General features: G+C 37.6%; 1 protein-coding gene across 4 annotated transcripts in view; it reads right to left on the reverse strand.

The window, feature by feature from the left end:
- Positions 1–1,349: 1,349 nt before the first annotated feature.
- Positions 1,350–14,965, reverse strand: part of marchf10 (membrane associated ring-CH-type finger 10) — a 39,788-nt gene continuing 26,172 nt past the window's right edge. For all 4 annotated transcript variants that reach the window (XM_062958216.1, XM_016994504.2, XM_062958215.1 and 1 more), the window contains 4 exons: positions 10,326–10,435; positions 9,130–9,243; positions 7,031–7,064; positions 1,350–1,557 (listed from right to left, as the gene is read on the reverse strand). In XM_062958216.1, the coding sequence (XP_062814286.1) occupies positions 1,529–1,557; positions 7,031–7,064; positions 9,130–9,243; positions 10,326–10,435 (287 nt within the window). In that variant the 3' untranslated portion in view covers positions 1,350–1,528. The remainder of the gene's footprint in view (positions 1,558–7,030; positions 7,065–9,129; positions 9,244–10,325; positions 10,436–14,965) is intronic.

Raw genomic sequence — 14,965 nt, forward strand, 5'->3', positions numbered from 1 at the left:
GACAGATCATTATTAACTTGGTGGATGTGTAAACTGCTCACCTCGTCATGGAACATTCAGCTTTAGAGAAACATGGGAGTTTGAATTCTAGTATCCACAATTGAATTGCAGCACCATAGGAGGGGATTCTACCTCTCAATAGCATTTCTGGACAAAACATGGGAGTGAAATATCACTGAGAAGAAAGTTAAATTCAGTGCTCTTGTAAACATGAGCACATTGTGAATCAGCAGCTGCTATGACAGACTGTCTGCTGGACTACAAATAAAATACTACTTTTGCCCAGTACAGTATAGACTTTTAGTGTTTAAATTTCATCTATCCAGGAGATGTATTCCAGTAAAAAGGACACCCCTTTCTGCAACAAGCATATTAAATGTGACATTTGCCTCTTATAAGAATGCTGCCTCTATTTGGCAGATGGCCAGTATCAAAAGGGCCACAACCAATGTAAAAAATAAACTATTCCCAAGATGCAGTATAAGTTACACACATTTCCAGCTTTTTGGACAAGAATTACCATTTTTCAAATGTACCCCTGCTACTGTAAATGAAAACGGTTTGGAAACTGCAGCCCTCACAAACATAGCTATGTTTCAGCACTGAGTTAGTTGATCCCCGTGAGCAGATGTTGCTGCTATTATTGTTAACATTAATATGAAATGACCAGTATTTAAGTAATTTGCACAATGCAAGAATGAACTAGCCCATGTCCACGGGCATAACAATCTACCCTTGGTGTAATAAAGGGGGAGGGGGGGGTACTTGGTAATACTTTTCTTCAAATCAGATATAGATTTATATAAAAAGGTCTGGCATAAGGTAAATGTCCTCTCTGATTTTCAGCTTTGTTACACATCTCAGAATAACAATGCTCACCTATGGCATATTTTTCTCTTAAGAGGGAGGGAGGGTTCTGAAAAATTAACAGATTTTTAATTCATACCTTGTGTCATTTAAAGAGAAAGTAATAATGTTATTAAGTTGATCATACAATCACCAGCATATTTACATTTGTGTACTATGGAATGTACTTTGACAAGGCCGGGCAAAGAACTTGGTTTTAATTTACAAAATGCAATCTAAGGGACCTCTGACCCACAGAAGTGTGAATATGTAAAATTATACAGAGTGGATTCTACAGCATGTATAGCAATAGTAGAAACCTAATTCAGAATTTCAAATCACTGTCAAAAGCATAGCCATTGTTTACTGACTAGTGGCCAGTCTGAGGTACTGAAAATTTTTCACTCTCCAAGTTGCTGTTATAATCCATGTTGTTTCAAAACATTTGTTAGTCAATGGTGCAATTTAAAAGCAACACAAGAATAAAACTACGCAAACAGCCATAAGAGCTCCAGACCCTTGAGAGGACTTTAGATTTAAATGGTGACACTGAATATGAGTGGTATACATACTCATTATGGTCTGGTGATAAGAAAGAGGAGGAAAGTAGGAAGGTATGGAGAAGGGTTCTCTTTTTGTTTCTGAGAAAGAGTTCTCTTCTTTAGATCCACTTTGACCATTCTTAGTCACTGTTGCCAGAGTTGGCTGAATCTGGAAATATGGAATAAAAAAGTACTTAGAAACATTACTCCATAAACTGGCAGTAATTTTAAATATATGCAATAAACTATCATTCAAAAGATAAGGGAAGCCTAAATGGTCAGTATAAATGCAAATTTACTTTTTCCGGAGTCCAGTTATGGCAAACTCAATAAAATCAATGTGCCAGAGAAGCCAACATATTAAATATTCAAATTTTGTTAAAAGACCTATCTGCTACAAAGAAAGAATATTTCAATTAAAAGGAAGTAGATATGAATTTGGAAAAATAAAACTTGTGTCTGTTTAGATTTGAAATATGGGCTATAAAGAAGCCTATTGGCATTATGTCGACTGTATGCACGACAAGAATTAGAACTGTATCTTAGAAGATTTAGGCTGGACATTACAAAGGACTAACAATGAAGATGATGAATAACTGATGTTGTAGTGTATTGCTTTTTGTGAATGTCTGTGAGAATGTATAGTAAAGTGGGCTTGATCAAGGAATCAATAATAGAGAGCTAATCAGAATACTTCAAGTTCAATAGCTTTTGGAATCCATGTCCATCACTGGAAAATAATAAAAGTGTGTAGTGTGAGGGATAAAAAGAGATAGTTGGAAACCTAAAGGATGATACAAGTCACACACTAAGGATGCATTTTGGGGAGTTTAGATGCTTTCTCGTGGTATTTTGTTATGATTCTGTAACAGGACATGTTCTTGCACAGCTTCAGAACTTGATAATGTCAGCTTACATAGTAATATCTTAAGAAGATCATGCAACAGGAACATATATTGTGCCATGATTATATGGGTGCATCAAAACTCAGGTCAAAAGAGTGCACAGGACTTATTTCGCACTCAGGCTCACAGTCTACTGTAAATACAGGGCAAGTTTGAAAATTGACATAAAGGATTCAGGTTGCATTTCTCTTTAGCACTGATTAGCCACATCATTTGTACAATTAGAAGTCAAATGGAAGAATGGCATCTCCAGGCAAATTTAAGGCTTGGCTCTGTTCATTAAAAAATAATGAGTTGTTTTTGTTGTGTGTCTTCAGGTTGTTTCAGACTTATGGTGACCCCAAAATGAACCTATCATGAGGTTTATTTGGCAAGATTTATTCAGAGGGAGGTTGACTTTGCCTTCTGATAAGAGTGTGACTTGCCCAAGGTCACTCAGTGGGCTTCCATGACCAAACAGGCCTTCTAACCCTGGTCTAGTATTCAAACTGCTATGCTACAATGGCTCTTTAATTATTGGGACAGCGTGACTGACTATTCCAGTCTTTCTATGTTCCGTTTCATGTGAAAGCACTGTCTGCAAGCACAAATGCCTCCACTTGCTACTTAATGAAAGCTGTAGAGTTCCCTTATCACGGTATTGAATGTCCCATACACTGTTTTTACAAAGAGAATGTAGGACTGAAAGTAATCTAATTGTTCATAGCTGCGCAGAAACAGTTAAGATGTGGGGAGATGAAATATATTCCCATGTTCAGGGATACATTTTATCAGTACAGCATTATTCCCAGAACTGCAGGGAATGCCCCCCAACATGGATACCTGAAACAGGGTATCTGAATCCTATATTTAGATCATACTTGGGGCAGAAGTATACCACAGAAGCACAATGGACAAACCAGAGAGGATTGCAAACACTTTCAGGTTTGGGTTCCCCCCCCCCCCCCCACTTTGCCACAAAATTAATTCTTTTGTTAACTGTAATCAAGTCAACCTATGATGACTAGGAATGAGAGATCTCCAAGTCATCCAGTCTTCAACTGTACCACTCTGGTCTGATACAGTCAGGGACATATCATTCTTAATTGCTTTTGTTCAAATCAAAGCCTGCCAGAGCATGCCCTCAACACTTAAGATAAATTCATATTAATCTAAAAGCTATGAGTTGGAGTACAGACAATACTGATAAATACCTACATGAACACTGTGGTAGTTTAGTGGCCTACTGAGTTAAATTTTATTCTGCCCATAAATTATGAAGGATAGCCATGTTAACCTATTTCTGCAAAAATAACAGCCTTTGGATATTATTTATATAATATCCTGCTTTTTTCTCAGCAATGGATTCAAGATGGCTCTTAACAGAATACATACAATAAAAACACAAGTTGTAATATTAAACAAGATTATCATATTGAAACAATAGAAATACAACCAACATTAAAAGCAAACAAGGAAAAGGACACAGCATACCCATTAAAAGCTCTCTCTACAGCAGTCAGTTATAGTAATCAGAATCCTACTTCAATATTAAGTGTTTTTCCTTCTAGAAGAAGCACAGCAGGGAAGCGGAGGCAGCCTAGCTTTCATCTGAAGTGAATTTTGCAATCTGGGAGTATGGCACAACCTTTTGTGGATGAGAGCCCGTGTGGACTACACCCATGTATACAGTGAGTTTTCCCCTCGCTCGCATTCTTTTTAATGAGCAGCAGAGGGAGATGTCGCTACTGGCACCAAGAGAAATAGCTGAAGCAACTTCTATGTTGTACACTTGAAGATGAGAGGCTCCATATTTGTTCCAATTGAATCCAACTGCCAAAGCCTTGCTTGCTATTTCAGTTAAACCCAACTGTTTTTGATATTTTGATAAGTTTGAGCTCTTTTTCTTGGAAATGAAAGGTTAGGAAATGAACGTACTTCATTTACATCTGATACTTTGGCCTTTCTTATTCTCAGTATGCTTATAGATTGTTTCAGGCAAAACCTAAAACAATTACATCACCTTTTAGAGCATTATATGAAAGCATGCTAAAGTCCCCTTCCTTCCTTCTGTGTTGGAACATAACACAGATACCATGACTTTATCAGGCCAGGAACCTGATCTCTTGCTGATAAAGACCTATGAAAGCACATTAGAAGAAGTTGGAAGAGACTTCATGGGCTATCCAGTCTAATCCCCTGCCAAGAAGCAGGAAAAATGCATCCAAAGCACCCCTGACAGGTGGCCATCCAGCCTCTATTTAAAAGCCCCCAAAGAAGGAGCCTCCACCACATTCTGGGGCAGCCACTGATGAACATCCCTCACAGGCAGTTCTTCCTAATGTTCAGGTGGAATCTTTATTGGGTCAAAGAACAGGGCACATTATTGTGCCCTGTTCCTTGACCCAATAAAGGCATGGGTTTGAGGCATTCTCACTCCTCATATTGTTAATTCTGTTGCCAATAAACATTCCTCTACTCATTTTCACAAGCCACAAATACATTGGTGAGTCCTGGAAATCTTGGGGTGATGACTGAGGATATAGTTAAAATGTTGGGTTAAACTTATGACCATTTATCACAGTTAAAATAGTTCAAACTGCATTAATTCTACAGTGTAGATACACCTAAGACACTGGCTATGCTGCACTTGCAGAACTCAGATGCTGGCTTATCCTATACATTTAAGAAGCTAAAAGGAAGTCTTACATTAATCTGTCTTTTTCTGTCAGCTGGCTTTAAAAGCAAAGAGCACCTTGTTCATAGAGCAATAGGCAGCAAAAAGGAGCTACAAAACATTTCCAAAACCCAAAATATCAACTTGGCCCTCATATGGAATAATTTTATTACAAAAGCTAATAAATATCATTAACCTTTGAGACTCATTCACTTATTTTCTTTTTTGAACATGATGCAGCTACTGACAATGCCTTTTTGATGTCTACACAAAGGAAACATGTCAGTCCCTACACAAAAGAATACGGCAATACAAATCTAAATGGCAATATTCAGAAAACAATCCCAGGACACACTGCTGCGGATGTGAAAATTGCCATTTGTCAAAGAAAATTCCAAGTGAGACATCAGCCGAATTAACAACTTTCCAAGGACCATGAATTAAAATGAATCAAAAGATAATGATTTCCTCACATTACAGATACTAACATTGCAAAAGGATAGTTACTGTGTTACTTATAATCAGCTACTACTTCTATAAACGGTCCCATGGTTTGAAACATAGTAGACTTCATCTGATGTCTGCAGCTTATGTAAAATATCTGTTGCACTTGGAAGCACAAAACTCCCCAACTTGAAGTTACCAGATATAATTTCATTTAACTAGTTTCACACAAAATCTTGATGTGGAACCATGTGATCTTTGACAGTCAGCCCTCCATGAAAGTGAGAACCACGAATAAAGAAACTTACTATTTTTTTTTTACCAGAGAAAATATCTCTTTGGGAATTTCTAGGTCTTCCAGCATGATTTTGGTTGACTTCTACTGGAAGGTGACCACAAAATTGCATCAGAGGAAGTGTTCTCTCAAGAAATCTCTAGGTCGTCCAGCATGCTTTGAAGAAGTTGGTGATAGAATCACACTGGAGGACCTAGAGATTCCTCGTAGGAATTTTAAAAATCAAATCTATTAATAATCAAATCTGCAAAAGTCAAAATGTGAAAAAATTACTCCACCCCCCAACCCTGCACGAACAAAAATCATCCTTGAAACCTTATGCTAGAAGGAAAATTGGTACTAATATTTCAACAAGCAATTATAAGGCAAAACATTCCGTATTTCATATACTGATTAAATATGCAATTAATTTCAGTTCCTGGCTCCCCAAAAGTATGAGAAAATGATATTAGATAATCTTAAGATTTTTAAAATTGTTTTCTTGTATTTTCCCATAATATTACTACTGTGGGAACTCAAATGGCAGGATTCATTTACAATTCATGAAGACAGCCATTTAATAGTTCCTGCATTTGGGGGGAAACCCCCATCCAAATACATATTTCACATTAGCCCTTTGATGGGCATTTTGTAGTGCCTGCTCTTTGCATAAATCGATTGCATTGTGGTAGCTGCATAGATGCAACAATTGAAAAATTGTCCAAACTGGCAAGAGCTGGATTAAGTTTTATGCTTGCTACTTATAATGTGGAAAATTCACAAATGATAAGTCATTATATTCAAGTGCAAGATTCATATATCAACTGAGAAATTAATGGGCTGAATTCTATTTGTAGTATCAACTAAAGAATACCTACTAAATCAGTTATTGAATAGTGAGCCAATGATTATGCCTATCCCATTGACTCAATGGTTCTACAAAGATGATTCCGATCCATAAGGTATGGCCCTTATACTGTCATCCAATCAAACTGTCCCTAAAGAAATTTGCTATATTTGACATTGTTCTGGCCATTGTGAAACAAATATTTTGGAAAATGTAGAATTGGAACTAGCCCAAGTCTGATTAAATAGATGTGTTTGGTTATTACATAATTTCTTGTGCACTCAACAGACAACTTCTTGTTTAGTGCAAATCATTGACACAACAGGAGAGAGGCACAGGGCTAAGCAAGTCACCATGAAAAGTGTATTTAACCACCAGGTCTGATGTATAGTAAAGGTATCTGTTATTTTGGTAGACTGAAGGCAGAATATTGTAGCATTCATGAAAAATAATATATATGATAACTGTGAAGGACTACATCTCATTAGGACTACTGTAAACCCTGTATAAACCTACTTTGGTTTTCCTCTGTTCTAGGCTGTCTTGAGAGCTAAGGGAAAAGGAGAAAAGAATTAACACATATTGATCCTAATAACACTGAAAATTCACTTAATTTTCCAGCATCTCAAGTAGTATTGCTGTGCAATGGTGTGGAATTAATCCATTTTAAAGGAGAGTGAACAATATTTTTACAATTCTAGGTAAGAAGAGAAACCAGGCCACCGCTGAACTATAGAAAAAGCTGAACATTTAGACCTGGAAATAGTTAAAACTTCTGTTTACGTTGTTAACACTATGATAACATTTATTTCCTTTGCACTCAGGCTTTATAGCTACCTATCTTTTTAAAACCTGTAATTGTACAAAAATGTTATTTACGTGCTTTATGCAGTTATATGCATGCAGGAATTTATTTTTATAATTGCAAATCACTAATGCTTTTTATTTGTTATGAAATCAATTAATACAATTTTAATGACTGGGACAATAGGAACAGCGCTCCTGCGAAGCAATGATTTTGAAGGGGGTGAAACATATAGGTTTTCAACGTGTCAGAGAAAGCTGGATCGTTCTCCGTAAGGTACTACACAGTAAAAGGAGGCTTAGGCATTTCTCCAGCTATTTTGCGGCAGAATATATAATTCCAAGATAATCAAGAATGCTGACAGATAAGTGTTCAAATACAATTGTGTTTGCTGATACATTCTGAAAAGAAACTTTGATAGTGGCGGCTTTGTAGCTCAAAGCTCCACTGGCAATACAGATCATCCTACAATTCTTGGGCGGTCAACCATTTTACCCTTGGAACTGCACATAGCAATAAGCCATGTGTAGGGGTCATGTTGCTAGTGATAGGCATGAGCAACAATGATGGAGGATGTGGCCAGGGCTCCCTTCATCCTCACATTTTCATATGTGCACACTCAAAGACCAAAGCCTTCCTCCTGCTTTCCTATTTTTACTCAGAGTCTTTTGCCTCACACTTTTTCCATGCCCTTTCCTGATAAAACAACATCGACAGGCACACAAACATACATACCTGCATACTGAAGAACTAAAAAAGCACATAAAACGAGCACAACATTTTGACTTTCACCTTCTCCAAGATGAAACTAAGCTGCATTTTGCAACCAAAGTCTAAATGCAAGGTTCATTTTAAAAAATTCTGTTTGTTACTTGCTTCAATAAATGTGTGTGTGCGAGCGTGTGATAGTGATGAACTGCATTTTTTGTGCATCCAGGACAGAAGAGTTGCTGTTGGTTTGCTTTTAGTCTACTGCACACACAATTCCACCAACACTGTCTCAATGTAATGAAATGGGAAATTTTTAAGACACCTCGGTGTGCTCAGATCTCATAGAGCCTCCTTTATGCAGTTGTTATGCAGGCTGGTGGAATAATTTAACCCACAGGGAAGGTATGTGGTGATGACATCCTTCATGCACATTCTTCTTTTGCTAAATGTTGCTCTAGGCAGCCCACTAAACAATGGTTGGGAAAGGTAGAGAAAGTGCCATGTGGAGAACACAGCATGGAATGAGTCCCACTCACATGTCTCCACCTGAATACAGTCTCACTCCTGTCATTCTGCCAAACTGCTGAGTGACATGTTAATGGGGGATGACAGAGACTGGATTTTAGGGGTTGGGCTCCCATTACGGGCCACAAACAATGATTCCAAAATGTCCAGGCTGCTGGCTTGTGCAACAGTGACATCGGTTAAGCTGAGAATCAGAATTCCACAATAAAAGCTGATTATCTACAATAATAGCCTCACATTAATACATTTCTAGATAGAAATTATACACACATTAAACATCCTAAGCACAGCCTTGGAAGTGCTGAGGTTTGGTCATGATGATTCTTGGAGTGGCTTTACTCCTTATATCACAGCCTTCATAAATGTACTACAATAAAGACATAACTGCAAAGACAAAATGTCCCTAGGGTGTCCTGGGATATTTGGGGAAAATAATTTTGACTTAATATTTTGCATATTTGACATAACAGTCACTGATGGCATACCGAAGTACATAGGCTGTTGTGAAAAAAGTGTGATACACTTCAGAATGTCCTGTGTAAAATAGGAAGGAATTAAGTATTTTTCTTCTTACCCTGTCTCTGAAGGCTTGGTTGTAGTTTAATCTCATGAGTTCTGCAAACCTTTGCTCATACAAGTGAAGCAGCAACACGAGGTAAAGACCTGAGTTCATTAGCTCATCCTGGGCCTGTATGTAGAAAAAGATCTTCTCAGTTGCTCTCCTGATGGTATCACAAAATTATTATCTCCCAACTGGGCCCAGCATTAACCTGACTGTCATAAAACTCTGTGATGCTCTGTGATGGGCAAGTGTTCTGCTTCACTCACTGATACAGCAATATTGGTGTTCTCAAAATCAGATTAAGGCTTAAACAGAGATCAATTAGGTAGCAGCTTTATGTGCACACACCTTATAGATGCACTGGGTTAAATGAAATTTAGAAGACACATTAGCAGTTTTAATTTATTTTTTGAAATGCAGCATCCAGAAAAATCAATCTGACTGAACTAAGAGTCAGGGAGAAGTGGATTCTAGATGTTTTGCCAATCAAAACAATTATTCTCTGTTATTCTCCCATTAGAGAGGATTAAGTTATTCAAAAGCTCTATAAGCCAACTTTTAGAATACATTCTCCTAAGGTGGTATGCAATTAAAATTTGAAATCATGAGATACAACAGAACAATAATAAATACACTAGGTAGAATAATACATAGCTCAGTTCTCAATTCAATTACAGGCTAAGCAAAAATAAGTAAGAATTTAGGGCCCACTTAAAGTTCTGTAACAATGTAGTCCAGAGGTCATCTAGTAGGCTAATACAAATGAGGCCATAACCATGAAATCCTGTTTTTTATGCCCACAACTCAGAGCTAGCTCTGTTGACCTCAGCATTAAAAAAAATTGTGTGGATTTTTTTCTATACAGTTTCCAGATCAGTTATGTATTTTCTGTGACAGTCTAATCCAGATTGCATTTAGATTTCTAAACATGGCTATCTTACATCTCCAATACACTTGTGTCAATTGTTGTACTTATTTGTAAAATGTTCTAGCCTATAATAAAAATAGCTGTACAGAAGGTTTACATATAGTAAAATTATACCCGCTGTTCTATTTTCCATTTTTCTCTAGCAATAATTAGCACTGAATCTGCCTTTTTTCTTTGCTGCAGTCTCAGAATCAGTTTTTAGTCACCCATACAAATTACCTGCTCTGTCTACTAAAGGATTACAGGAGGACTTTATCAGGGCGCCTGTCTGGTTTCTTACCCGAGACTGCTGATGGTTTCTGTAATAGTCATTCACATTAAAATCATCCAGATCCACAGTAAGGCTCTGTTTACAGAGTTCACATGTTTTCACTGCACCAAGCTCTGCACCTGAAGAATATAAATCCATAGCTTTATTTTATACGCAATACAACTTTTATAGATTGTAGGGCTAGGCAAAAAAAATTATGTTTCAGTGAATACTACTCAGTCATCTCCTCTATTCGGGGCATGTATGCTTCCGGTTTCTACAGCCACATCAGAGAATACAAAATTTGGTGGACAACCTATCACAGAATCATAAAATTGGAAGGATGCACAATGGCCATATAGCCCAATCTCTTCTATGTAGAAATTAAAGCTTCTGGATATTTATTTTATAGCTGGGAAATAAGGATCAAAAGCATGAAACATACTTAACAAGGTCTCAGAATCCCTATTGAAGTTTGGCATAATTTCTAATATGGTATGACTGACCTTAATTGCTTGGTATATTGTCTTGTCTATGCACTATGGCAGATGGGAAAGAAAGGATGAAGTAAATTAATCATGTTTTATTCTTTTAACATATTCAGGAAGAGTGAACTAAGGGGGGGGCACTGTTTTCCTGAGTAATCTACAGCCTTTCTATCAGACTAGAAAAAACCCTGCTGTAGGACTTTGTTTACCATGTTGCTAGAGAACTTCACCCAATAACCTTATTTTCTAGAAGACTAAGATGTGTTTCTTTTTTGGTAGGATTTATATCTGGTCTTATTTAGAAAGATAAATCTAATTTACCCCATATTCTGTATTGGCCAGGACTCATCTGGAATACTGTGTTTGTTTTTGAGTGTCTCGTTTTAAGGACAGAGACAAGTTGCAGTTAGTTCAGAGAAAAATAAGGAGAATGATAAGAGGTATGGACAACAAAATCTATGTGTTGAAGGAACTCGGCGTGTTCAGCTTGATGAAGAGAAGATTGGAAAAAAAGAATCCCTCACCACTTTGAGGCTGCTTTCTATCCTATCTAAAAAAAGTTAGGGGTTAGGGTGAGGCCATATTGAGAAAATCCTTCCTTGGATTCCACTGTATGAGAGAATATTGACCACTTTCCAATATCGCCCTTTTGGACAAGGTATTGGGACATATGGTGACCTCCCAATTCCAGGATTCCACTGTATGAGAGAATATTGACCACTTTCCAATATCGCCCTTTTGGACAAGGTATTGGGACATATGGTGACCTCCCAATTCCAGGCATTCTTTGATGAAATGGAATACAAATCTCAGGTTAGCATTTTAGGTGTGCTCCTGGACTCAGATCTGAGCCTAGATGCCCAGGTTTCCACAAGAAACAAGAGGATAACGGCTTATTCTATGCTGCTGCAGAGAACAGAACTAGTTAATTCTGGTATCATAGATGGAAATCATCATTCATAGTAAGTAAGTATTAATATCTCAATTTCAAATAAGGAGTATAGTCGTTTAAGTTTGAAATGCACAGGCCGTGGACCAAAGTAGAACAAAAGAGCTAACACATTCTGTTTATCAATAACTAAATAATTCATGGATCGTTATACTACATATGGTGTTAATTGGTGGTTTCCTATCCAAAGATTAACCAGGGGCGATCCTGCTTAGCTTCCTAGATCAGATGGGTCCTGGTATCCCTAGGATTCAGTCTCTACTAAACTGTCCATGCTTTATAATTAAAATTGTTCCTGATACTATTTACAATGTAATATATATTTCCCTTTAATCTTGTCCCTAGTTTGGCATGCACTGTGGCCAAGTGACAGAATAAATTCATTGAAGTTGCTGAGGGTTTATTTTATTAATCTGAAACATTATAGCATCTTATTTCCCAAGAATATTCTGAGAACACTACTACGTCATCACATAGCATAGGTCACATGGAGCATTTTAGACCATGTAAAAACAACAGTCAGCTAAGCACAGACAAGCACGGACAAGCTTAGAGCAGCATTTTAGCTTTGTTTTACATAAGTTTTGAAAGAGAGAAACTCCTCATCTACTTCAAAGTGTAAACAGCTGTAATTTTATTTGACTGCTATGAAAATCTCCGATTTGCAATTTCTTCCCATAGCAGTAGCTAGGAGTATTTCAACCAGACGTAAATAAATTAAGTAGCGATCCTATATTATTCAGATTTCCTTCCCACACATGTTTTGGCTGCTGGGCAGCAGTGTTACTGCTTATCTCTCACAAGGAGATGGCTCTATCAGGAGAGGAGGAGGAATAGGAGCTATCATCCTGCTCAAATGGCTGAACCTTCATGCTGGCCGTCTCTTGCAACACATAGTAAGAGAAAGGATCATTGCTTGCTTAAGAAAGAAGAAAGGTGGAGGTGTTATTCCTCAGTTTGTGTTTGTACTACTTCAATGTATGAGGTACTACTACTGTGTCTTCCTTATAACTGTTAGGGTGATAAGGAAAATAGGTAGAAACAACTGAATTGTTAGTAAAAATACTGAGATTAAAAACAGACATATAAATAAAGAAGACAGGAAATTCCCCTTGGGAGCATTATACATTTCTTGCTTTTTTTGCACTTACAGGCCCAAGTTGTTCTGGATGTCATTCTGCAATTGTTAAAGAGCTATCAGAAAATGACTACATACACACCAATTGTCTGGTATTTGGGCATATTTTCTAGATTAAACTATTTGCGACAGTGTATTTTATGCAGGATAGTAAAAAAAAAGTGTTTTGTTTAAATTTAACTTGAAATAAGTAAAAGTCTTTGCCCTAACTATGAGGTCGTCAGGACAGACATGAACTTGGAAATACAACAACATCATTAAATATGCTCCTTTGAGGATGGAACCGTCATCACACCAGTTGTCTATGGCCAGGGAGAAAGGCAGAGAGTAATAGGAAGGGATGTCTCTTTACCTATCAATATCCATGTTCTTTGTGTACTAGGTCTACTGAAGTCCAGTTACATTCATTTTCTCTCAAAGAATAATAAAACAATTACAGTTGTCCCTCCACATTTGTGGTTTTCACTTGTGTGGATTTGATTATTTGTGGGTTTGATTAAAAATGTTCTCTCTAGGACAGCAATTTCCTAACTCAGTGTTTCTCTAATTGTGCTCCTCCAGGTGTTTGGGACTGCAGTTCACAGAAATCCCAGCCATCTTACCAGCTATTAGGAATTATGGGAGCTGAAATCCAAAACATCTGGAGGAGCACTGTTTGAGAAACTCTGCCCTGACTGTTTCACTCATGATAAGACTTTTTTCCTGCGGAACTTTCTATCCCTGATTTTTACTAAGCATTGTGAACCCACCAAGTTCTTCCTGTTGTGGTTCAGCCTGATGATGAAGAAAGGGGATTTGGGGAACAGCAGTTTGTCCCTGGGAATGTGGACGTTTCTGAAATACAGTTTGAACAGCAGTCTGTCCCTGGGACTGTTGATGTTTCTGAAGTGCGGGTGGATTCGGAAAGTGTTGATAGCTTAGAAAAACAGAGGTCTGTGGATGCCTCTAAGTCTAGTAGAGATGCTGCCAAAGTTTGTGATAAGGATGACTTTTCACTTGAATCTGAGAATTATCAACAGAATGCAGATGGGAACGAAGAGGATGAGTTTGTGTTAGATAGGGATTCCAGGTTGAAATTAAAATCAGGAGAATCGTGAGAATCGGAGGCAAGCGTGGGGGGGGGGGGTAGAGCTCAAAGGAATATGTTTTTCAGTTGCAGAGAGGTTTTAAAGTAGATAGTTTTGGGGAGAGATTTTAGTCAGAGCAACCTCGCTTTTGGAGAATCAACTCTTGCCTTGTTCAAGCCTTGAATCTGTGTTTGGATTACTTTTGAAGCTCATGAATTCATGTTATTTTGGATTTACTGTGCTGTTTTTGGATTTTGGACTAATATCTATGCAATTATTGAACTGTGTTTTAGGATTGCACTTGCAATTGGTTTTTACTTATTTTTCTGCTTTTTAATAAGTTTTGTGGTCTTTCTTCAATAAACTGAAAAGACTCAAGCCTGCTGTGGTGGAGTTTGTGTGTTGGAGCAAGGAGAACCAATGCTGAGGTGCGACTTTTTTATATAATGTAGTTGGTTTGGAAATAAAGAAAATATTTTAAATATAACCACAAACTTTTATTTTGGTACAATAAAATGTTGTGTTTACACCTAATGTAAATACTTTCCTTCACATTAGAGAAAATCAAGTAGTTGACTTCTTGTGCTTTCATTTTAAAATACACTTTAAACTTTGGATTTTTTACAGAACCCTTAGGATGCTTTTTTCAGAAACTAGGGTTATGTGGTACACAGTTTGAGAACTGTCCAGAGAAGTGCAACTAAAATGATCAAGGGTCTGGAGAATAAACCGTGGAGTGCCTTAAAGAGCTGGGCATGTTTGGCCTACAGAAGAGAAGGTTGAGAGGAGACATGATGGCCATGTATAAATATGTGAGGGGAAGTCATAAGGCGGAGAAAGCTTGTTTTCTGCTGCCCTGGATACTAGGACGTGGAACAATGGCTTTAAACTACAGAAAAGTAGATTTCACCTGAACATTAGGAAGAACTTCCTAATTGTGAGAGCTGTTCAGCTGTGGAACTCTCTGCCCTGGACTGTGGTGGAGGCTCCTTCTTTGGAGGCTTTCAAACAGAGGCAGGATGGCCATC

The sequence above is a fragment of the Anolis carolinensis genome, chromosome 6 (genome assembly GCF_035594765.1).
Source record: "Anolis carolinensis isolate JA03-04 chromosome 6, rAnoCar3.1.pri, whole genome shotgun sequence".
NCBI classification, from domain to species: domain Eukaryota; kingdom Metazoa; phylum Chordata; class Lepidosauria; order Squamata; family Dactyloidae; genus Anolis; species Anolis carolinensis.